This window comes from Balaenoptera borealis (genome assembly GCF_965194805.1).
Source record: "Balaenoptera borealis genome assembly, chromosome: 3".
NCBI classification, from domain to species: Eukaryota; Metazoa; Chordata; class Mammalia; order Artiodactyla; family Balaenopteridae; genus Balaenoptera; species Balaenoptera borealis.
Genome location: NC_138866.1, coordinates 42,251,190 through 42,277,035, shown reverse-complemented (window position 1 = coordinate 42,277,035; position 25,846 = coordinate 42,251,190). Strand labels below are relative to the sequence as shown.

The 25,846-nt window shown below is 34.2% G+C and overlaps 1 protein-coding gene across 13 annotated transcripts in view; it reads left to right on the top strand.

Annotated features, from left to right (window-relative positions):
• The window catches only part of KIAA0586, a 106,889-nt gene that overhangs the window by 2,108 nt on the left and 78,935 nt on the right, over nucleotides 1–25,846 (top strand). For all 13 annotated transcript variants that reach the window (XR_014242958.1, XR_014242959.1, XM_082386424.1 and 10 more), the window contains 13 exons: nucleotides 81–151; nucleotides 2,604–2,673; nucleotides 3,634–3,703; nucleotides 8,657–8,831; nucleotides 9,580–9,801; nucleotides 11,806–11,959; nucleotides 13,214–13,381; nucleotides 14,385–14,508; nucleotides 18,807–18,939; nucleotides 19,547–19,764; nucleotides 20,169–20,241; nucleotides 21,669–21,896; nucleotides 22,848–23,022. Coding sequence is in view for 11 of the 13 variants with exons in the window: in XM_082386424.1 (XP_082242550.1) it covers nucleotides 81–151; nucleotides 2,604–2,673; nucleotides 3,634–3,703; nucleotides 8,657–8,831; nucleotides 9,580–9,801; nucleotides 11,806–11,959; nucleotides 13,214–13,381; nucleotides 14,385–14,508; nucleotides 18,807–18,939; nucleotides 19,547–19,764; nucleotides 20,169–20,241; nucleotides 21,669–21,896; nucleotides 22,848–23,022 (1,881 nt within the window). In the remaining 2 variants the exon portion in view is untranslated. The remainder of the gene's footprint in view (nucleotides 1–80; nucleotides 152–2,603; nucleotides 2,674–3,633; nucleotides 3,704–8,656; nucleotides 8,832–9,579; nucleotides 9,802–11,805; nucleotides 11,960–13,213; nucleotides 13,382–14,384; nucleotides 14,509–18,806; nucleotides 18,940–19,546; nucleotides 19,765–20,168; nucleotides 20,242–21,668; nucleotides 21,897–22,847; nucleotides 23,023–25,846) is intronic.

The window sequence follows — 25,846 nt, the reverse complement described above, 5'->3', positions numbered from 1 at the left end:
TCTTGAATTATGTTTGTACAGTTTCAAAAGGTAACATTCTGATTTAAAAATCACTAAAATTGATTCCTTTATTTTGTTAGGTTCATCAGACTTAACTTCTGCCAGAAATTATCAGCAGCCTCCATTAGAAAATCCCACTGTGTCAGAAAGTGTAAGCAAAAGAATTCTTAATTATGCTCATGTTAAAATTTTATGTATTGGCAAATAATGCTTTTTAAAGTTTTGTTTGATTAGCAACAGACCTTGTTTTTATTTAAATTTCATATACCAAAGAAATGTTTTTACAAACTGTAAGGTAAAGGTAAAGCAGCTGTAACAACATAATTTAAGAAAAAGTGAGGTGTGAATTATATATCATTCAAACTATTCTGAAGCCTTTTGTGTACTTCTTTTTTTGAGAGGTCTTTAAGAAATAATAACATGAAATTCTCATCATAACATTTTTTATTTATAATGCTGAAAATATTTGATTATAAGTATAATGTTTGGTCATGCAATTTAATTAGACTTCGACCACTTATCATAATGTTGACCTATATATTGTCAATTTAACTAGTAAACTAAGAATGATATCGAAGCTGTTTACTTATGAACTTTGTCAAAAACTCACAATAAAAATGTGCTGTACTTCGTCCCTGAATAAATGCCTAGTTTTGGGTTGGTGTTTTTTGTTTCTTTTTTGAGCAGGCTTTATTTAATGATTAATGGTATTTGAATTCCATTATTTAAATAATTTCCCAGATGTATGGATATGCTATTATTGTATAATTGAAGATAAAAGGGTGGTCTTTGGAAGATCATCAGGCAGGATTCTGTTAGATTTAATACGGGCTCACAGCTTGTTTTCTGTAGATTTGCCTAATATAAAATATACCTGCAAAGCAACCCTCGTTCTTTATCATTTTACCATGAACATAAACTGCAATCTTTTTGCATTATGTTTTTATTTCATAAATGAGTACTAAGATTATAGTGTGTATTGACTTGACCCAGCTATTTTAATGAGAAAATTAAAGTAGTTTGTGTCTGATATGTTCACATTTTTAAGCTTATTTGGATTTGTTCCTATTCATACCTGTTTCTCCCTACTACCTGAAGATGAGATATACCTTTTCCTACTTGGGACAAATCCTTACACATGTTCAGAAAGAAAACAAAAACTTAAAAAAAATCACTATAGAAAATACAAAGAGAAGAAGGAAAAAAAGAAATTCCACAACTAAAATCAACAACTGTTAACATTTTGAGTTTTTTTTCTATGTGTATATATATTTTATGAAGTGAGACCATACTGTTTTATAATTTAATAGTATTAAGGTTATCGTTGCATGCCACTGATTTTTTTCCTAGGAACTTTTAATGGGTTCACAGAATTTCAGTGTATGTGTGTACCAAAGTTTATTTGTTCATATTCCTGTCACTTGACATTAAGGTTTTTTTCCCCCAGTTTTTTATAATATATACAACCAGGTGATGAACATTCTGGTATATATCCTAGCTCATTTCCTTGTATTAATTTCTAGGTGTAAAATTATTAGATAAAAGATTATGCACATTTTTTTGCAATGTTTCTAAATTGCCTCCAGAAAAACTGTATCAGTATATATTCACCAGCAAGGTCATGAGTAAGAATTAGTGGAATTATTTCCCCCGTCTTTATTTATACAAAGCATTAAAATTAAACCAAAAAAACCCCGGCCATTTTGATAGGTGAAAAAGGCATCTTATTGTTTTATTTTCTATTTCTTTAATTATTAGTGGAGGGGAAATTTTTTTCATTTATATTGCCACCTGTATTTACTCTTTTGTGAATTACATATTTATGTGCTGTGCTTTTTCTAACTGATTTGTGGGAGTTCTTTACATTAATTTCCCAGATACATTCTACTGTATTGTTAGCCTCATGGGCTATTTTTAGGAGGTTAACACCTGTTATCAGCAGATAGCTTGGATCAGTTTTCTTTTATGATTTTCTCTTTTCCCTTTAATGATTTTAGCAGGGAAAAAAATGTGTGTGTAAGGAAGATGAAGCAATGTTGACTGAACCTAGTACTTAAAAAGTCATGGTGTCTTAGCACTGAATAGAATCTTAGAAGCGAAGTCTAGGGTTACACATGTGAGCAGAAAGCTATTTGCCAGTAGGTGTCACTTATATAGTGAAGTCTTCTGAGACCACATTATAGTTTAGTGACAAAGAATACTGTGATTAATTTGTGATATTGTGCCATGCGTTGACCATCCTTACGAACTTCATTTGACTCACAGTGAATCACATTTTCACATTTAACTATAGCCACTGAGATGTTACATAAGTTGCTCTGCTGAGTACCAAATCAGGATTTGAATCTGAATTTCAAAGTCACAGTTGCTTGCTTGTTCACTTACCCATTCGTTCACTTGATGACAGCTCGTTACTCATTCAACAAATCTTTGAGTAGCTTCAAGGTACCTAAGCATTGTGGTGGTGCTGGGAATTAAGCATGTAAGACACACAGTCCTCTCCTCCCAGGGCACAGTAGTCACATGGCTAGTAAATGGTAATTGATAAATAATACATTATAAAGTTTATTTAGCCTTTCATTTCTTCCTTTCATATCTTAAAGGATTTTTCTAAAGATGTTGCAGGGCAAGTGTTGCCTTTGGATAAAACAGAAGAGAACAACAGACAAAAAGGTAAAAGGATAGATTTGATTTTTTTTGGTAAAACATACATAACATAAAATTTACCATTTTCACCATTTTTAAGTGTACAGTTCTTACTGTACACTTAAATATGAATATACCTAATGCTAGGTATATTCATATTGTGCAGCCATCACCACCGTCCATCTCCAGAACTTTTCATCTTCCCCAACTGAAACTCTGTACTCATCAAATACTAACGCTATTCCCCCTCCCACCATTCTACTTTCTGTCTATAAATTCCACTATACCTCATATATATGGAATCATACAGTTTTTGTCCTTTGGTGACTGACTTATTTCACTTAGCATGTCTTCATGGTTCATTTATGTTGTAACATGTAAGAATTTCCTTGGTAAGGATAGAATTTTAGATTTTTAGACATTCATTGATCTTTTCTTTAGATATACATTAAACAGCCTTATAGTTTTTTCTTATTATTTTCATTTTTAATTAGTTTTTCCTTCCAAATTAAGCTACTAATGGAATCTCTAAAGTCCAGAAAATGGTTTGTAATGGTAAGGATACTTTTATTATTGCCAACATATTGCGTAGGTTTGGTATTTGATACCTGTTTATACATGCTGAATTCAAGTTTTGTATAGTCTTTTGTAAGATAATAGATTAAAATGTACATTGAAAAAATTTATTTAATGACATTTTAAAAGTAGTTGGTTTTATTTTCATCTAAGCAGTTTTATTGTTAGAGTTTGAACAAATGTCTCTAATTTGGCCCCAGCTGTTTTTACACAATTTTTTTCCTACAGTCTAGGGTTATAACTATTATTACTCAGTCATTTAATTTGTTCCTTACCTTTTTAAATTGGGAAGTCATATTGCTGAATCCCCAAACATTTTTTTTAGTTAAAAAAGTTTTTCTTTGAGTAGCTTATCAAAATTTAATAAATTTTCAGGAATCTAAAGTATATTTTTGTGTTTTGATTTTGCAGCAAATGACATCTTTATTTCTCAGTACACTATGGGACAGAAAGATGCTCTAAGAGCAGTTTTAAAACAAAAGTAAGTTTCATTTACAGAAAATAGGTGGGCCGTTTCTTGTGTTTCTATATGGTTCTCTATAATCAGCTTTATTTATACTTTGCACCTAGGAAACAATTTTTTTTTTCAATGTGTGAAATATGTATATGTGATAATATGTATAAAGCATTTTTCATGGTGCTGGGCATGTGTAAAATACTCAGTGGCTGTTAACAATTATTATTATTATTATTGAAGAGGTATTGTTCTAAGCATTTTATGTGCATTAACTCATTTAATTCTCTCAAAATCCAATGAAATAGATACGATTACTATCCCAATTTTACAGAATCCCCATTTTATAGATAAGGAAACTGAGGTAGAGAGGGATTGATTTTCCCGAAGTCATTTAGCAAGTATTCACTGGGCTGGGATTCAAACCCAGGTAGTCTGTCTTTAGAGTCCTCTCTTAGTCGCCTCACTATACTGCTTATAGCAGTAGTCAAGTAGTTCCAAATATATAATACTTACTACTTACTATCAAAGGACATTTAGACTTTTTCTGGTTAAGATTTGAGAAAGGGACAAGCTTAGCATCTGGATGGAGTGAAGAGGAATGTGGCTACTACTCTATTCAAATGCTTCCTCCCAACTTTATCTTTAATGCCAGTGAAATACAGAACCAACCCTGACAACAGCACCATACTAAACATGAAAGAATATATCACTGGAGGAATTTTTTTTTTTTATCATTAGTGGTGGTGGAATGAGATACATATTCTTAGGCTAAATGTATTCTACTCCTGAACCAGAGCAGCCTGGGATGCCCCTTAGAAAATAGGAAAAATTTTTACTACTTTTGAACTCTCATTTTATTCAAAAAGGAAATTTTAGATTACTTCTATAAGTGGAAAGTCAGTATTTCTAATAATACAATGAAAATAAGTATATAACTATTAAAATAAAGTTTATTCTTTTTTCACCTGTAGTTTTCCATGGTATACATATTATACTCTGGGAAACACTAACGAAATAAATATTACCTCCAAACTACAAGGGTGTGATCTGAGCCAGCCAGAGTTTCACAACTGGTTGTTTTGCTTAATGGTGCTTTTCCTTTTTACATTTGATCAGCCTCCAGTTCCCAATATGTGACATGGTGGTTAGGAGGAGAATTTGGATGGTAAATTGTATTCTGGGATTTGTAAATATATAAGAAAAGGCAAAAGTAAGGGCATGAGGAAGTAGTGCAGTCTCCCAAATTCTATACTTGAACTAAAAATTGCAGACTACATCTGACTCATTTGGAGAGAAAGTGATTACCATTTCCATCCAGCTGACCCCAGGTAGAAGTGGCTGCTTGCAACCATAATAGAGACTTTATCAACTTGCCTTCAAGTCAGAACTCTCAGATCTGAGAGGGAGAAGTTGTTTATATATAAGTGGACTGTGAGAGGTAACTGTGAACACTACTCCTCTTATCTGTTCACAGTAGATCTCTCCCCATTTCAGGGTGGATGAACAGCATTTTTTTAAAAAACCAAAAAACAGAAAAACTAGGAAGGGCCTCTGAGAAGTTCATTGCAATGTAGAGAATAATAATTGAGTCAGAAGTATAAAATGACTCTCATACTGGGTTAAGAGAGATTTTGCTGTAGTCAGTGTCACTTGAATTTTTTTTTTTTTTTTTTGGAGAATGGTGGATGGAATTTGGCAAAGTGATTCTAAAATTTACTTGGAAGGACACACAAGTTGAGAATATATACACATACTGTTAAGAATACATACATGTAGAATGCACACAGTTGAGAATAGCTAATTTTGGAGAAACAGAAATGGAATGATGGAAAATCTGTCCTATTTGCTACTATAATATGCTGTAAAGCTGTGATAAAAGGTAATCAGCTGGAGCCTTTGAGGAATGAAGAGTCTGTCCAGAGTGTCTAGAACAAGGGTAGAATATCCTTACATGTGGCTGGAGAGGTAAGCAAGGGGTGAGGTTATAAACTACTTTAAAGAAGTTGGGACTTACAGAGAAATGGCAAATCATTTAAAAGTTTTAAAGTATGATATATTTTTCTTAAAAGGCTTACTCAGGTAGTTATGAAAAAATGGATTGGAAGAGGACTGCACTGGAGTCCAGGAAACCAGTTGACTATGAATTTTTCAGGAATCTTTTAAAGAGATGAATTAGATTGGTCCTGAGTACATTGGGGAGTGGTGGAATGTGAGGGTGGGAATCATGCTGGGCTGGAGAGGAGTACACAGGTTTGGAAGATGATCTGGAGATACAATTGACAGGAATTGCTTAGATGTGAGAGTGAGGAAGGAGCTAAGGATGGATCCCAGATTTTTGGCTTGTATAAATGCATAGTCAGTAGTAGTATTCATTGAGAAAGGGAAGCCTTGGGGGAATAAATTTCATTTTAGACGTAAGCAGGGGTTTGAGGTACCTATGAGACATACAGGTGAATAATGTCCGATAGGAAATTGAATATAAAGGTCAAATTCACAAAAGGGGTCTAAGCTAGAAATCCATATGTAGGAGTCATCTGTATGTAGATAGTAGTCTAAGCTCTGGAAGTGATTGAAGTGACTCGGTGGGAGTGTGAGAGTGAAAAGAGATGGCATAGGGTAGGGCTCTGAGAAAACCAAACCTTTAAGAGATGTGCAAAGAAAGCAATGTGGCTTCTAAATGCTACTCGGAAAGTTTATCCAGAGGTGTAAGAGAGTATGGTCTGAACAAAACCAAGGGAAATGAGGTTCTAAGTTTGATAGCTGCTCAGAGGTAAAGAAAGATAAGGACTGAAAAGTGTCCATTGAATTGAGCAAGAGGAGGTAGTAATGGTCTTGGTAAGAGCAGTTTCAGTGTAGCATTGGGATAGATGCCAGATTCAGAGGATTTAGGAATAAAGAAGAAAGTTCTAGAAAAAGACTAGAAGGAAACAGTTTCTTCTGAATGGGAGAGTTATGTGCATTTTTTCTAGTTCTTTACACTTAGAAGCTCATTTGCTACATTAAGCATTTATTAATTTGATAATTGGAAAAAATAAAATTTTAAAGCCTATGAAGAAGTTGATGTCTAGCCTTATAATGTTATTTTTCTTGTTGGTCAATTTAATGTATTAATGTAGAATGAAAGATCTTAAAGGGTAAGTCACATTCAGACTTCAGACAGAAATTCTAAAAGATACGGATTATCTGAATTACATTTTCTTAGTACATCACTCAGTCAGCTAAATATATATTGAGCATCTACTATGTGCTCTTTCTTAGTTGCTGTTTGGTATAAAAGAAGTCCCCGGCCCCCCACCCCAGGTTGCTTAGAGCTTGGTTGGGAAGAGAATAGGTAGATATATGGAGGAATGCATGATTAGAGCTGTGAGAGGAAACATTCAATACATTGTTAAACTGTTCTGTACAGACATTTAAACCATAAGATGGCTGACTATCAAGCCTCAGTTGTGTGGTATAGGAAATAAATGCAAAAGTAATTAATGGAGAGATCAAGAGGAAGTGTTATAAGCACAGGCTTATTGAAAAAGGTAAGGCTTTTGTTGTATCTTGAGGAGAAGGATAGAGGAATTTGGGTGAAGAAGGTTGAGAGAACAGAGTGAGAAAAAGCATGGAGTCAGCTGTGGGAGTGGCATGGCGTAGTCAGTGAGAACAGTGTGACTCAGGAGAGAGGTGGTTTTGGGAGGAAAAGGGCAGTATGTATAGGGCAGGGCCAGAGGATGGAGTGTGTGGAAGGCCAAACAGGAAAGTAGCCTATGCAGTTGTCTATAAGGAATGATTTTAGATTTTTGAATGGTGGGAAAATGTGTGTGGAAAGTTTTTAAGCAACTAGAAACGGGAAGAATGAAATAGTTGACAAGCGATGATGGTTTTGTACCAGAGCAGAAGTCTGAAGGGAGAAGTGCTGTTTTGAGAGAGAAAGCTTGGTGTCACGGGACGATCTCTGGGAACTGGTCCTAACTCAGCTACTTACTAGCTCTGTGACGTGATCAAGTAAATCCTGTTACCTCTATGGACCTCAGTTTCTTCATGTGAAAATTAGGAAAGATGGGCTACTGGGTTCCCCCTGCCTCCGTAATTCCATGACACTAATCCTGCAATTGTGATGAAATAATTGACAAAACCTGATGACTCAGTTGAGCATGAGAAGGTAAATGGAGGATAGAGAAGTTAACAGCAAAATTTTGAGAATGAGAGAAAAATGACGCTCTTAATAGAGATGAGGTAGCGTCAATGAAGAGTAAGTTTAAGAGCTCTGTGGCCTTCTTCAGAAATCAAAGGGTGGAAGTTCAGCAGCTGGAGATGGAGCTCATTCCTGTTGATTTTACTTAGACTTACCTTAGGGACTCTTCAGTTTTGTCAGTGTTTTGTTTGATTTCTTTTAGGCCAAATACAGCACAAAATTGACCAGTCTTTTTCTTTTTTTTTTTTTTAGGTGTTTAGTTAAATGCCTTATTGTGAATATGTATCTATTTTCTGGACTCATTTTTAATCCAGACTGCTTAGTAGTGTATTTTGTGCCCATTTTAATAAACTAGGTTACATTTATTAAATCTAAATGAGTTAGAATTTAAAAAATTCTTTTCAGCAGTTTTAACAATCCCTCTTGGGTTGTCTTACTTTGGGAGTAAAACTTGATACCTAAATTCTTAGAGCCTTTTCTGCATGTTTTAAAATTTGTACTTCTTGACTATAAATCATTGTAATTGTGCCCATGTCTTTTCCACATACATAAGTCATATTTTCTGAATTATCAGTGCCTTCAAGGAATTACCTTTTTATTTTTTTAGTGTGTAGTGACCTGAGCCTTAATAGATTTCATTAACCAAATGACTGATAAGATGCTGATAGCGAAAAATAGGGATTTAACTTTTTAAAAAATCAAGAAAACTCACCTGCAGCAGATTACCACTTGTAGGTATTTCTTCTAATGGTTCAATATAGGTTACTGAATAGATTTTATTCCTTTTTTATTTACAGAGCTCAAAGCATGCCTGTCTTTAAGGAGGTAAAGGTACAGCTTTTAGAAGATGCCAGCGCAGAAAAGGACCCTATTATTCAGGAGAATAGAACTTCACCCAGTGGAATTGATTCAGCTGCAACTGTGGCTGCAGCAACTGCTGCCGCCATTGCAACAGCAGCTCCACTGATAAAAGTATATCTGTTTCTTCCCAGATAGTCATTACTACTTTGTAAAATGTAAAAATGTTTATTAGAAACTGATTCTGTAATTGTTGTGTCCAGCCATTGGCTAGGGATATTGCTGTCTGTAGTTGTGAATTATTTCTCAGAAGTTGTGAGATTTACCTCTCATCCCTGTGTTAGTTCTAGAAAATCCTGGACTTTCTTAGTTTTAGCACTGAAAAATCTCATCTTGGGAACCCCTCAGTCCTGGATACCTGGGATGGTTGGTCATCCTTATTTTAGAGCTAGAAGGGACCATACAGACCATCTATGCCAAAACCCTCAGTTTGTAAATGGGAAAAACAAGAAACAGGTCAGAGTCAGCAATAAGGTCTTAGAGCTAATAGGTGGGAGAGCCAAGACTGCTGACCTAACTCAGCCTCAGATTAGTGAAGTATCGAAAGCTACTTTGTTTTGCTATTTCCTTCTTTTTAATTTCCATTTAAGTATTTTTAATTTCCATTAAGTATTTAATTTCCACTTAAGAAATAAAAATTGTATGTGACAAATTTGGTATTTTTTATGAGAGAAAAGATCTACTTAAGGATAGCTATCTTCTGCCTTTTATTTCTGTGATTCTAAAAATAAAGGCATAAAATCATCAGAAATTTAGAGGGTAAAAGCTCTGGTTTGATAATTTCTCAATACCAGTCACTTTATATAATCTTTCTAGTAATTGAGCATATTTTTGATATCTTTGGATATTTTTACTGTTTTAGGTGCAGAGTGAGTTGGAAGCAAAGGTCAGTACTGTTACAGAATTACTCAATAAGTTACAGGAGACCGATAAACAGCTACAACGTGTTACAGAGCAGCAGACAACCATTCAGAATGAACATGAGAAACTACACTGCCGTGATCATGGAAAGCAGATGAATGTGTTTATGGAGCAGCACATTAGGCATCTTGAAAAACTGCAGCAACAACAAATAGATATTCAGGTAATAAAGGGATCACACATTCCATGACCTTTTATCACGTGGATCTCTAAGCTAATATTCATTGATTATTGCAATAGCTCAGGAGATTGTAACAGTTTTAGTTCTTAAATAATGATTTGCTTTTGTTCAGAATTCTTTTCCTCTATGGGGGTAACTCTGCATGTTCTAGTTCAGATGTCTAGCTCTGTGAGACCTCTCCTTATAGTTGGCTTTTCCTTCTTTTGTGGTATTTCCGTTCACGGTGTTTTTAAAGGGCGTTTATCGCATTGCAGTTTTTTGTTTACATCAGTGGCTCTTAGCCTGGGAATGTGCATAAGACTCACTTGGAGAGCTTTATAAATATACACGTGCTTGTACCTCTCAGAAAGTCTGAGACAGCAGGTCTCAGATGGGGTCTGGGAATCCTTGAAAGCTCTCTAATGATTCTGTTGCACACCCTTGGATGAGAACCACCTAGTATACTTATTTGCTTCTACATTTACTTAATTAAAAAGAATGAACATTCTTATGCCTTTTGAATATGAGGCACTGGGCTATTATAAAAAGAAGAGTTATCCTCACAGAGAGCTAATAGTATAGTTTCTTATTTATTTTGGAATTTCTAAGTCCTGGGATACTACCCAGCACTCAGGTACTCAGTATAATTTCTTTTTGAATGAGTGAATGACCAGCGTCGTAAATGCATTGGTTTTAATTTACTTTTTTTCCCTACTTAGTATGCAGTTTAAAAACTTTTAAAAATAAAATTAAAATATAACATTCAGAAGAATATATAAAAATAAGCTTATCATAGCTCAATATAAGATCACAGAGTGAACACTAATGTCCTATTATTTTCAAGACTTCCTAATAGAGCTTGTCTTGAAATTTTCACGAGATTAAGATATTATTTTTATTGGAATGATTATGGGCATATAAAATAAAGTTTTAGTAAGTACTCCATACATTGCTAAAATTGAGTGTGCAGCATGTCATCTGGAGAGGCTAGGAGTGGGCCTATCAGAGTGCTGGTCCCCAGTCTACAGAAAACTTTGCTTCTCTGAGCCTTGATTTCTTTACCTAGAAAATATTTTTGGTTCAGGATAGAATGAGATGACACATTTGAAAAGCACATTGAGTTTTTTTAAGGTAGTTCTAGGTGCCTTCCATTCATTTATCCTTCCATAAATAAACGCATAATTTATTAACTTTCTGATTTTAGAAGAATGGAATCTTTGCTAATTCAGACATCTTATTTATAAAGCCTATAACTACAGAGAAAATTGAACTTTCAATGAGTATTGTAGTAGTTCAGTTAATGCTTAATGAAATGAAATTCTTTTTGAGTCCCTCCCTCTTCTTCATGTAAGAGTGATCTCAACACACTTTTAAGAATTCTGTAAAACTATAAATCTTTTCGGTTTTCCTTTGCCTAGCATAAAACTCTTTTAAAATCAGTTTTATTAGTTAAGATACTTACACATTTCAGATGTTTTAATAGTGTTAAAACTGTGTTGTCACTATAGTTTCCATTTATATGTAAATGCATGTATTACTGATGCTACTATGCGCAGCTACTATTTTATTTGAGTGCTTTGTATCAATGGTTTTTAAACCTTTAATTAAAATAAAATCTTACCATCTAGGATATAAAAGTTGAGATGTTTTGGTTTTAAATTCTCTGGTTTAAGTAGAGGTCTAGGGCTAGGGTCCCTTCTTCCTGGTCCCCTCCTACCCTGCTTCAGTGTCTCTTGAGCCATCTCTGAGGTGAAAAGGAAGAAACTGAGGTTTAGAATAAATTAAATGATCAGGACCACACTGCAGAGCCAGACTTAACCCAAGTGCTATTATATGCTTCCAGTGGCATTGCTGCTGCAGTGGGTAGTTGCATGTAATGTATGTATTTTCATTGTTTATTAAATCTAATAGATTGTTCTCAAGTCTTCTAATAAATTTCAAGGTATTTTGGCATCTAACTCTTTCAAATGATATTTGAAATTAACAAAGTAATTTTATGTTTTCTAGACTCACTTCATTAGTGCTGCACTCAAGACTAGTAGTTTTCAGCCTGCTACTGTGCCCCCTTCTAGAGCAGTGGACAAGTATTCTGTAAAACCAGACCATTTGAATTTTGGTAGCAGTAATCTATCTTCACATAACACCTTTGCTTCCAAACAAGGTAAAAATACGTAGTTTTCTATGAATAAAAAATGCCAGCTGTGAATGCTCTTTGCAGTATATAAGCTGAAAACTTACTTACAAGGTTGTGAGAGACTAAGTCTTTGCTTTATAAAATTAGGTTTTTTTTTTTTAGGTCAGGTAAGTTTTAGATTATTTTGAAAGTTGTTCAGTCAAGTTATGGATCATGTTCTACTTAATGGTTTTAATTAATAACTTTCATAAATTGTCAGTAGCACTTCTATATAAATTTAGAAAAATTTTACTTATCTAGCATCAAAAATGCTTGTCATCAATTCACCATTTTTCTGACAAACTGGATATTTACTGTTTTCTTGATTCTGTCAGGGGAGAAACCATCTGAGTACAATTAGAAACAATTTCTAAATATTTTCAAAGAGTTAGTAATGCAAGTCTATTTTAATGGAATTAAAAAAAATCTCTTTATAAAAACAGGGGAATACATAGCTTATTTGTGTTACACCTTTGGAATTTAAACTATATCAATAAATGTATCTCCAAATTATTGATATTTGAATAATGAACTAATGAAAATCAAGGGCCTATCCCTTTAATGATATACAGATCCATGTAGTACAATATTCCTGACATTTGATTTGTTAGAACATTGTTGGATTACAGACATGTTAAAGGTTCCTTATACTTGCAAGGTGCTTTACGTTTCCCACAAATGAGTGGGTCTTACAAAACTTTTGTGAAGTAATGTGAGTCAGTTTTTAAGTTGTAAAGGGAGGAAGATGAAGCCCAAAAAGGTTATGACTGCCTGCTCAAGGTCACCTGGCTTGAGAGTGAAAGTATCAGAGCTACAGCCAGAACTCAGGTTTCCACGCTCACGGTTTATAGTTGTCTAATGTATCTTGTACTCACTAACGTGGGATCTCTCTAGATCAAAGTATATAAAAATTTTAAGACTTGCTGTACTTAGCACCAGACAGTCTTATCAGTTTTCATTGCCATGAGCAGTGTCTGGCTGTGCCATTTTTCACCACAACTTGAATAGCACTGAATATTGTCATATTTTTTTCTTATTTATTAGGTATAAGTATAAAGTATTTATAGTCTATATTCTTCTGATTTCTAGTGAGGATGAACTTATTTCTATATATTTGTTAATAATTTGAGTATCCTATATAATTTTGGTTTTATTTTTAAAATATGGGGAAGAGTAATATTACAATTTAAATGTTTTTAAAAAGTAAGTTAAATTTATTATTTTCTTTATTTTCTATTGAAGCACCTTCAATAGAGGTTGAAGATACCAATTTTGATAAACAGAAATCTCCTTTGGAGACACCAGCACCTCGCAGATTTGCTCCTGTACCTGTTTCAAAGGATGATAAAATATCAAAGAGGGAAAATCCTACAGATAAAAAAGAAAATACGGGGATGTCACGTCATACAGGTAATAAAGCAATTATAATTAGCACCCACTACTTTTATTAGACCCATCTCAATTTAGGAACAGATTTCCACACTCATGATTTATAATTCTCTAATGTGCCTTGTAGTAACTGAAGTGGGATCTCTATTTTTAATATTTGTATTTAAATGATACTTTCTGGGCAAATCAAGCTTCTTCAGATTCTTTGTAGAAGGAGTTGGAGATATACCTTTATAATTATTCTGACTATCTTCAACATGTTATTACTTAAACCTTTAATGAAAAGAATTTGTTATTAATAAATAAAAAATAATGCTTTATAGAAGGTAAGGTTGATTATCATGTTTACTTATATTGTTTTTAAGTGTGAATTTAAATACTAAAACTCAGAGAAATTTAACATTTATTATTGTGTTCAATTGGAAAAAGTGCTAATAACCTTTATAAGTGACAGGAAGTAATAATTTGTTATAGATGCTTAAAATATAGCCTTTCTAGTAAAAGTAAGTAAAAATGTTAAATATAAGCTTTCATTTTTGGAGTCATTTAAATGCATTCCAGTCTTGTCTTGGACACATTTAAAGAATCTTAAGGAATTTAAAAGATAATAAAATCTTTAATAAATAAACTAACCTCACCAAAAAAAAAAAATTTTGTTATGTAGTCTCATTAAAGATGAGGCTAAAAGGAAGATTCAACCGATAGTTGTTGTGAAGAAATAGTTAAATCTCCCTATTACTGTTTATAAAAATAGTTCAGTTTACTGGGCTTTGTGATGATGTTACTTCTCATTCAAATTCCTTTTTTCTGTGATGGAAATAAATTCAGGCCTAAAATTTTACCAGTATAGTTTCCTTGAGTTATAAATATTTAGTTTTATTGATGAATGTATGTATAGTGTACATTGTAAATTGAGTAGGTCATCACCACATGAAACTAATTTAGTACAAATATATGTGAGATAGTATATAAAAGAGAAATGAATTAGTACTTGAAAAATGATACTGTATTTCTTCTATTGTAGAAAATGTAGGACTCTTGGAACAGATTTTGAATAACTATGATTCTTTGACAAGAATAAGTGAATCTTCAGACAAAAACTTACTAACTAGATCAAAAATAGGATGGAATCCTGAGAGGAGAAACAGGTAAAAACAAGAGATTGGAATAAAAGCTACATTGAAAAGAGCTTTGTTTATATTTTTAAAATTTCTTTAGAAATTTTAGTGAATTTAAAACATTGCTTTTAAAAATTGTCTTAGATTTAGTTACTATTTTCTTCTGCTAATAGATCTTTCCTCTTTTCTATAATATAATTATGAATACATCTAATTTTCTCAAACTGTGGATTATTTACTATTCATTTCTGATGAAATGATATCTGGGATTTGCTTCAATAATAATCCATTGTAGGGGCTTCCCTGGTGGCACAGTGGTTAAGAATCCACCTGCCAACGCAGGGGACATGGGTTCGAGCCCTGGTCCGGGAAGGTCCCACATGCTGTGGAGCACCTAAACCTGTGCGCCACAACTACTGAGCCTGCGCTCTAGAACCTGCAAGTCACAACTACTGAAGCCTGTGCACCTAGAGCCTGTGCTCTGCAACAAGAGAAGCCACCACAATGAGAAGCCGGTGCACCGCAACGAAGAGTAGCCCCTGCTCACCGCAACTAGAGAAAGCCCGCATACAGCAACGAAGACCCAACACAGCCAAAAATAAAAAAATAAAATAAATTAAATTAATTAAAAAAATAATCCATTGAAGGGTGGGGAAAACTGGGTTGGAAGTATAAATGAAATGAGAATACCCATAAGTTAGTTATTTTTGTAGTTAAATAAAGGTATATAGAGGTCATTATTACTATTCTTTCTACTTTTGTGTATGTTTGAAACTTTACATTATAAAGAGTTTTTAAAAAGTCAAGTAAATCTAAGCCACTATAATTTTTTTTTTGAATGTCATGAAAACTACAATAATAAAAACTAAATGAGTCACATATTGTGTAATCTCATAAGAAGACTTTACAATTTTAGTCCATTACATTTAATGTAATTACTGATAAAGTAAGATTTATGTCTGTCATGTTGTTATATGTTTTTTTATATCTTAGGTCTTTTTTTATTCCACTATTCCTCCATAATGTCTTTTTTTTAATTAAATAGATATATTCTAGTATAAGATTTTAATTCCCTTGTTGCTTCTTTTACTATATTTTTTGAGTTATTTTCTCAGTGGTTGCCCTAGGAATTACAATTAACATCTTAACTTAAAATGATCTAGTTAGGATTAATACCAATTTAATTTCTATAGGATTCAAAAACTTTGCTCTGATATAGATTGATTCCCTCCCCTTTTCTTTCTATTATTGTCATACAAATTATGTCTTCTTGCATTATAAGTTTATCTATACAGCTTGATAATTATTGCTTTATGCAGTTGTCTTTTATATCCGATAGAAGAAAAGAGTTATAAACAAAAATAATTTAATACTGTCTTTTATATTTACCTATGTAGTTAACTTTTACCAGTACTCTTTATTTCTTCACATGGATTTGAGTTAGTTTGTGGTGTCCTTTTATTTCACTCTGAGGGACTCTTTTTAGTATTTACTGTAGAGTAGGTCTGCTGGTGATGAATTCTCTCAGTTTTGTTTATCTAGGAATGTCTTAGTTTCTACCTTTGAAGGGTAGTTTTGCCAGATGTAGAATTTTTGGTTGACACTCTTTTTCTTTTAGTGCTTTGAATATGTCATCTCACTGCCTTCTAGACCTCATGATTTCTGATGAGAAGTAAGCTGTTAATCTTCCTGAGGAAACTGTATATAATTAGTTATTTTTCTCTTGCTGCTTTCAGGATTCTCCCTGTGTCTTAGGCTTTTGACAATTTGACTATGATGTAGCTAAGTGTGGATCTCTTTGAGTTTATCCTCCTTAGATTTTGTTGATCTTCTTGGATGAGTGGATTAATATTTATTAAATTGGGGAAGTTTTTGGCCATTATTTCTTTACACAGTTAAATAGTGCACATGACCTTTTTTTCTCTCCTAGGGCTATGTTGTATGTTGGTATGCTTGATGATGTTCCACAGGTCTCTGAGGTTTTAATTTTTTTCATTCTTTTTTTCTTCTGTTCCTCAAACTGGATAATTTCAATTAATCTATCTTTAAATTTGCTGATTCTTTCTTTTGCCAATTTGAATATGCTGTTTAGCCTGTCTAGTGAATTTTACATTTCAGTTATTGTATTTTTCAACTCTCAGAATTTCTATTTTTTAATAAATAGTTTTTATCTTTATTGATATTCTTTGATGAGACTTCATTCTTTTAGGTTTCTTTTTGGCCGTGTCGTGCAGCTTGCAGGATCTTAGTTCCCTGACCAGGGGTTGAATCCAGGCCCTCGGCAGTGAAAGTGTGGAGTCCTAACCAGTGGACCACCAGGGAGTTCCTGAGACTTCATTCTTATACTTTCCTTTAATTGTAGTAGCTCATTTATATTCTTTCTCTAGTAAGTCCAATATTTGGGGTTCCTCAAGGACAGTTCCTACTGACTATGCTTTTTCCTGTGTCTGAGTTATACTTTCCTGTTTCTTTGTGTCTCACATTTTTGTTGAAAATTAGACATTTTAATGTGCCAGTTCTGGAAATCAGATTCTTCCAACAACTGCCACCCCCAACCAGCATTTGTTGGTATTGCTGATTGTTGTTGTTCATGTTGTTGCTGTTTGTTAAGTGATTTTCCTGGACTAATTCTATAATTTTAATTCTTTATCATGTGTAGCAAGTCTCTATTTGGTTAGCTAAGTCTGCTAATGATTGGAAGGAGATTTCCTTATCTGCTTTGAATGAGTAAGTCTCCCTGTCTTTGCAAGGGGCTGTGTGTGTGTGTGTGTGTGTGTGTGTGTACATACATGTTGGGGCACACCTTCAGTGCTCCAGCAGTTTATAAGTCCGTCTTAACCTTAACTTCCTACTCGCACAGAGCCCACGGTCAGCCAGATGTGAAAGATTAGGCCCTTTTTAGGTCATTCTTTTGCATGCACATAGCCCTGTACATGCACATGACCTTCTAGATCCCCAGTAATGTGTTGGAGCTTTTCAGAACTCCACCGTGGACATCGCATTCCCCAGATTTTTGGTTTATTGTTTACCCTCTTGTTTGCCTCAACTGCCATGACCCCCTCAGGCAGCTAAGATGTTGAACAATTGGCGCTGTTTTCGAAGAATGACCTGGGGATGGGATTTCTCACTGAGATAACTCTGGGTCAGGTCTAAGGAGAAACCCTGGGAATGGGACTTTTTGAGGCGCTCCAAACTCGTTCTGACTTTTTAGTGGTTGTGAGGCTATTGGTTTTCTTTTTTTTTTTTTAATGTTTTATTTATTTATTTATTTATTTTGGCTGTGCTGGGTCTTAGTTGTGGCACACAGGATCTTTGTTGCGGCCTTTTTAGTTGCTGCATGTGGGCTTCTTAGTTGCAGCATGTGGACTTCTTAGCTGTGGCATGCATGTGGGATTGAACCCGGGCCCCCTGCATTGGGAACACGGAGTCTTTTTTTTTTTTTTTTAAATAATATATTTGCATGGGTTTCTTTATTATTATTTTTTAAAATATTTGTTTATTTATTTATTTATGGCTGTGTTGGGTCTTCATTTCTGTGCGAGGGCTTTCTCTAGTTGTGGCAAGTGGGGGCCACTCTTCATCGCGGTGCGCGGGCCTCTCACTATCGCGGCCTCTCTTGTTGCGGAGCACAGGCTCCAGACGCGCAGGCTCAGTAATTGTGGCTCATGGGCCCAGCTCCTCCGTGGCACGTGGGATCTTCCCAGACCAGGGCTCAAACCCATGTCCCCTGCATTGGCAGGCAGATTCTCAACCACTGCGCTACCAGTGAAGCCCGGGAACATGGAGTCTTACCCACTGGACCACCAGGGAATTCCCGAGTCTGTTGATTTTCAAAGCTACCACAGAGTTGGGGAAAGGGGTCTGGGAATAGGGCAAGTTAAAAATGCCATAGAGCTTGCTGTTCTTGTCAGCCATTTTCTTGCGTAAATATTCCTTGGGTTGTTGTAAGCTTTTGTTTAATTTCCAGCGTTCTGCAGAAGCTGATTTGACCATTTTTGCTAGTGTTCTCTTTACTCTTAACAGGAGTAGATTTTTAGAGATTCTTACTCCACCATTCCAGAAGTGCTTCTGCACGTTAGCTTTTTCAAAGCAAAACTGTTTTCTGCTCTTTTTCAACTATTCCTAAACCAGTCTGGCCAGAGTAATTTTGTTTCTTGTAATTTTTGGTGTTTCATATGTTTAATCACATAACTGATTAATTCTGTTGTACAATTTTAATATGACTCATTTAGAATTCATATAACTAAGGATGTATCAAAGATTTATATAATCAACTGTTTACTGAATTTATGACAATTTAGAAAACTTTATTTTTAAATCTTTTACAGCATTTACCCTCTATCCACTCAGAAATTTCCTTCCTATGAAGAACTAGGAACAGCTAAAGTGACTGTGCAGAAGTCTGATGATATTCTTCATGATCTTGGCCAAAAGAGGAACGAAACAAATGGCATACTCCAGGTAAGGTGGGAACAAAATACTAAAATTAATGATTAGTAAAGGTAAAAATTGCAAAGAAATAAAGTTATCAAGACAGAAAGCAAGAGGAAGGATGAAGACAAAGCATGGAAAGACATGTCAGCCCAGCCTGTTCCCCTTACAAAACTATTCCAAAAGCCCTCATCAAGTGATTTCTACTTACTACTCCTTGGCTAAGACTGAGCCACATGGCAACCTGTAGCTCTCCAGCTTCTGTTGGAGAGGAAGGAAGGCGGAAGGAGAACTGTGAATGGCCCTCGTTTATCCGGTTCACATTGTATGCTCTGCCTACCTAGAGCCAACTTGCTCTTATTTTGTTTTAGCTTTCTTCACCAGATAGAGCTTTTGTTGGCCACTGAACTGCTGTGGGCTTCCCAGCCCCATTTCACTGAACATTCACATTAGTGCTTCTAAATGGAAAGAAACTTTAGTTGCCAAGTATTCTTTTATAGCTCTTCAATTTGACAAATTGATTCCTTAGACTATATTGTCATAGTATATGTCCCAAACTATAGTAATAGCTCTTATTTGGATTAAAATATTAATATGAGTTTTACATAGTAACATTCTTGCCTTTTTATCTTTTAAGCCAAAAGAATCTCAGATTGTGTCAGGGGTTGCTGATCTTCCACAGAATTCCATTAAGCTTCAAATAACCAATACGAGATCCGTATTGAAAGATGCTGAGAAGATTTTGAGAGGAGTACAAAACAATAAAAAAGTACTTGAAGAAAACCTGGAAGCTATTATTCGTGCAAAGGATGGAGCTGCCATGTATTCATTTATCAATGCTCTATCTACCAACAGGTAGGACAGGATGTTGGCATCCCAAGATTTTTTATGAAACTGCCAGTTTACAGGCTCTCATAATTTTTTTTCTAAGTGCTTCATTTTGTTTTAGTGTGTTTTAATGTTTAGAAAATGTTCTTCATTGCCTTTGACATGTGGACTTATTATAAAGTTGGAATTTGGGTATGTACATGTTGCTATTATTTTTCACAGATGTTAATTTTCCCTGTTTTTTTCTCTCCTTGGTACATTTCTTCTGGGATCTACATGTGCTTTTCAAACATTCGATGAAACTAATAACATTGGTTTTTCATTTTCAGATGAAGGATATTGGGCTACACAATAGATTCAAAACTAAGTATGAGATCTATTCTTAGGAGCTTTAATGTTAATTTAAGAAAATTCTTTTTTCTGTTTTGTAGAGAGATGTCAGAGAAGATTCGGATCAGAAAGGCAGTAGATAACTGGATTAAAACTATTTCCGCAGAAATTCAAGTAGGTATTGGAAAAAAACAGAATTAATTGAATTCTTAGGAGATAACATTGATTACAATTTACAAGTATCACACATATTCTCAAAATATTCCTTTTAAGTCCACTGATAATTCTTAATTTCACTGTCACCCTTTATACTTACTTAGTAATAAGTTTCATTTTACTTAACGTGCTTTGTCTCATAAATTATATTATGGCTGTTAACTGGAAAATTGTGGATAATAACTAAAATATGAGTGATTTGAAAGAAAATTTAGCAAAAGCATTTAGAAAAGAAAGAAGTATACTTACAAAAAAAGTATCCTTTAAAAAAAAAAGACAGCAGATTTAGAAGCATTGGCTTACCAAAGTGAAAACATCAAAGTTACTTAAAAGGAAAATACTCCACAAGATTTTTAAGGTTACTAAGTTTAGAGAAGTCAGTTCCAGCTGGAAAAACTGCCACTTTCTCACCTTCACAAAGCTCATGGTGTATCTTCAGACATTAGCATTGCAAAAATCCAGGACAGTTGTTTTTATTAAGGGGTCAGTAATTTAAAGGAAATTCTTAAAATTTTATGTATTTGAAGAAGCAAAACTAGACAGGGTAACTCATTTTTACCTTGGGATGCAAAGTGTTTTTTTCCTGACTGTAAGATGTGTGTATATGTGTACTCACAGTGGTAGAAGATGAAGTGTTAGTTTTTTTCGGTTTTGGGGATTTTTTTTTGTTTCTTTGGGTTTTTTTTGGCTGCACCATGTAGCTTGTGGGATCGAACCTGGGCCCTCAGCAGTGAAAGCACAGAGTCCTAACCACTGGACCTCCAGGGGATTCCCTAATATACACTTTTAAACACTGTTGTTTTAAGAATATATATCTCTAATGTGGTTATAAAGAATTTATATTAGCTGCTATGTAATGCGCCAGAAAAAAAGTGAGCTAAGAGTCAGAAGACTTGGAGTTCATATCTGGTTCTGCAGAAGACTAGCAATATATGTCACTCTGTAACTGTGGATTTCATGCAAAATATGCTTGTTTAAACCTACATGTAACTTTAATTTATAAATAAATCTCAGAGTTTTATTACAAAATTGTTTACTTTTTGGAAACTTTTTTTTAATTTAATTTTTGGAACAGTTACTATATTCATATGGTTTAAACATCAAGAAGTGTAAAAAGCTTTATAATGAAAAGTTGCCCTCTTATCCCTGAACATTGTCTACTATTTCTCATTCCTTCTGCTCCATAAAACACCAGTCTTTTTAATTTTTCGTTTATTCTAAAAAGAATTTTTATTCATATGTAAACCAATATCATTTACTTGTAAAGCCTTTAAAACTGCGAAATTATATTTCTATAGCAGCAGAAAATAAATTCTAGTACTTTTGATGTGAAAGCATTACTACTTGGATAGATTTTAAGTAATTTTAATTTTGGTTATGTTAAGGATGAACTGGCAAGAAAAGATTATGAACAAAAGAGATTTGATCAGAAGAACCAAAGGACCAAGAGAGTTCAGAACATGAGTAAAGATATTAAAACCAACACACAAGACAAAACGGTAAACAGCTCTGTAATTCCAAGAAAACATTCTCAAAAACAAAAAGAGGAGCAAATTAGAAATCCACCTACAAGGAGCATGCCTGCTTCAAGCTTACAGAAAGAGAGAAAAGAGGTAAGATCCTAATCTGGTTTTGTGATGTAAATGTTGCATTATAATTGATCATTTTTTAAAGATATAAATAATGAAATGACTATGAAAATGTTTTAAAAATATGAATGACTATACAAATGTAAACCATCTTTAAACTATTGATATTTAGAGTTTTGGATATCCATAATGTAGAAATCACTGCACAAAGTACACAGTTCCTTCCTTCTGACATCTCACACTTATAATCACAGTACTTCAGTTACAGCAGGTATATCTAGAGATCATCTAGTCCAAAAATTAGATCCGCTAGTTCATGGTATTCAAAATTGTATTTCATCTTTGTATGTTGTACGTGTGTGTGTGTGTATAAATTTTAGTTTGTTTATTTTTCAGTTTAACAAATGTCTGTTTAGTGCCTAGTGATTGAGAGGCATGGTACTAGATGCTAGAGGGAATTTTTTGGCTGCTCTAACTAAGCTGAAACTTTGTTAATGCCAAACATGGATTGTTGGGCAGATTCATAAAGCATCTGATTAATTCAGTACTTAGTACTTAGTAGATGCTCAATAAATGCTACCTTTCTGTGGCATTTAGATTATGATTGAAGGTGAGATCAGGAATGTAGGAAATTATTTAAAGACTTGGTTTATGTTATTTTACTGTACTTGACAGTTATTACTTTCATATGTAAAATGTGTTTAAACTTACTTTTTGTTGCTGAAAGTATGCTTAGTAGTGTAAGAACCTTCATGTGTTTTGGGTGGATGATTTTTGTATTTAATTTTCATACTTTGGAAAACTTTACAACTGTAGTTTGAGAACTATCTCCAGAATTTAAGAGCCATTCAACATAGAGGACTTTCCTGACCTGATCATTCTTAATATAGTACTTAAGCTGACAAAAGGAGGTTTTAGAAAAATAAGTGTTTGATAACTATTTTGCTGGTGAGTTGAATAACTTTGTATACTTAGGGGTTTTTGAAAGCAACCACAGTGGTACAAGACAAGGATTATATGTTACAAATCTATGGAAAACCAGTTTATCAGGGTCATCGCAGCACTCTTAAAAAAGGACCATATCTCAGATTTAATTCTCCATCTCCTAAGTCCAGACCACAGAGACCAAAAGTAATAGAACGAGTTAAAGGTAAGGAACCTCATTTTTTGGTGATAAAACTCATTTTTTGTGGTATTGGTTTAATATGTAAAGTTTAATTTTTGCTTTTTATTACTTATAAATACTGTTCAAATTATGTAATGCTTAGGGATGGAAACATTTCCTTTTAGGAAAGTAGGGAAAAATAGACCAGATTCAAGATAGGATCAGTGGGAAAAAATAGGATTCGGTGGTATCTTCAGATAAAGCATGATAAAATGTATGAGATGATGACTTTTAAGCAATTTAAATTATAATCTAGGGAACGTAGACATTTCCTTGCAAAGCTTACTCCATCATGTTCTTTATGAACAGAACGATAAGCCATATGCTGTACATTATCATAAAAGCGCTTATGGGCACTTTTGCAGTTTGGTTTGTCCTCAAAGAGCCTTAGTTAGGAAAGGGGAAAATTTTTTTTGTTACTTTTATACACAACTAAAAATATCTTTATTTATCACTATATGTTTTGACTCACACCTACCATTTCACTAGTATATTTAACTATAACTCTTAGTTAAATATTGAGTCTGTTGACTTTGGTTACATTTTGAAGTTTCTCAACTTGTGCTTTAGCAGTCTGTAAGGCACTTTGACAACATGCCATCACTCGTGGATCCCAACTCATTTTCCTTTCTGATCCTTTCTGGAAGTTAGAGCTATGGCAGTTGCTTTAGTTTTCCTTCCTTTCCTTTCCAAAAGTTAGTTGATCATATAGGGTGTCAGTTTATCTAGAAATCCTATAGATTTTATTTTACTAGGCTTGTGGATGATATTTACCTTAATGTTTCCTTGTTTCTTAGAGCTTGCTATTAACTTATATTTGGGGTTTGGAAAGCCTTTGCAAAAAATAAGTTAAGGTTTTAAAATACTTTCAAATCCAAAAATCACTTTATGAAGGAACCCCTTTAATGATAGAAGTGATTGAGAACTTATGGACCCAGGCTCCTCCTTGGGCCTTGGTGCCTGTTATTCCCTCTGCCTGGAGGGCTTTTCCCTCAGACCCTTGCATGGCTCACTCAGTTTTTTCAATCTCTGCTCTTAGCTCCTCAGAGAGGTCTATGTTGACCATCCTATCCAAAATTTTATCACCTAGCCCTCTCTATTCCCTTGCTCTGCCTATTGTTCCTCATAGCACTTTTCACCATCTGACATTATACTTTTATTTGTTTATCAATTTTTTTCCTTACTAGAGTGTAAGCTACATGAATACAGTTGGTTTATTCAGTACTTGTAGTCCCTGTGTCTGGAATGATGCCAAACACATTTTAAATGCCGAAAAAATATATTTTAAATAAACATTCAAGGGGCTTACCTGGTGGTGCAGTGGTTAAGAATCCATCTGCCAGTGCAGGGGACATGGGTTCAAACCCTGGTCCGGGAAGATCCCACGTGCCGCAGAGCCACTGAGCAACTAAGCCCATGTACATCTGACTTTGATATTGTTTCTAAAAAATCTTTAAATACATTTTAAAAATCTTTAAAAGCATTAAAAGTGCTTACTATGATGTTACTATTAGACACGGTCTACATTCACTTCCCCCTCTGCCTTTAAGTTTCTGAGCATTAGAAGGGAGAGAAGTTACTGCTAGGCACCTTTCAGATTCTATATAGCACCTACAGTACAAACATGGAAGCAAAGGTATCCGTACCACCTCAGAGGCCCCCTCCACTGAAGAACCATTTGTTTGTAGCAAGTAAATTAAATGGCAGTGTTTTCTGAGGTGGTTGCCTGGAAGCCCAGAATTCAAACTAATCTACTGTATTATAGTAAGAAATAAGCAACAGCATCCCTTTCAGACTAAACAAAACTGGGTGGAAACTAAGAAAAAGAAAAAGAAAACCTACCTTAGGTCTAGCTAAGGTTCAGTTAAACATATTTTTAAAAATACCTTTTATGTGTCCATCATTATTATACTAGGTATTGTGAAGGCCACAGAGAGTAAGACATTGTCTCAATCCTCTTTAACTGGAGGACTTCCCTGGTGGCACAGTGGTTAAGAATCCGCCTGCCAACGCAGGGGGACATGAGTTCAATCCCTGGTCCAGGAAGATCCCACATGCCATGGAGCAACTAAGCCCATGCACCACAACTACTGAGCCTGTGTGCTGCAACTACTGAAGCCCACACACCTAGAGCCCATGCTCCGCAACAAGAGAAGCCACTGCAATGAGAAGCCCACGCACCACGACGAAGAGTAGCCCCCTCTCGCCACAACTAGAGAAAGCCCACACGCAGCAACAAAGACCCAACACAGCCATAAATAAATAAATAAATAAATAAATTTATCAAAAATAAATGAACATTCAAGAAAAATATTCCTTCAATTGAATGAATGAATACTTGAGAACATGATAAAAAAAATATAGATGTGGTACTAAAATTTTTCTTCCTAGGATCATAAAACTATATTTAAAAGTCTAGATTTATAAAACTACTCTTATATTAAAAGTAAAAATGTAGAAATGTCAGGTATTTATTTATCAATAGAAAAGATTTTAGTTTCTTTTCCTTTACACTTTTAGTTTTCTCCACTTTTGTCAGGTTCCACAGAAATTTATGTTCTTCTCCAGAGAGACAGATAATCAGAAAAATTTCTAATTATTTAAGAATTCAGGCTTTAATATCTATATAGATTTACTAAATAGTGATTAAAAAATGTATAATGTTATTAACTTCTGCAAGTTTTTAAAAAGTATAGAATTTGATTATCTGCACATAATTTCAAAGGATAAAGCCTGGTTATTCAGAATAATGAGAGGATGAAAAAATTTTCAATTCCAAAAATGATCATTAGCTTTTTTATACTCATAG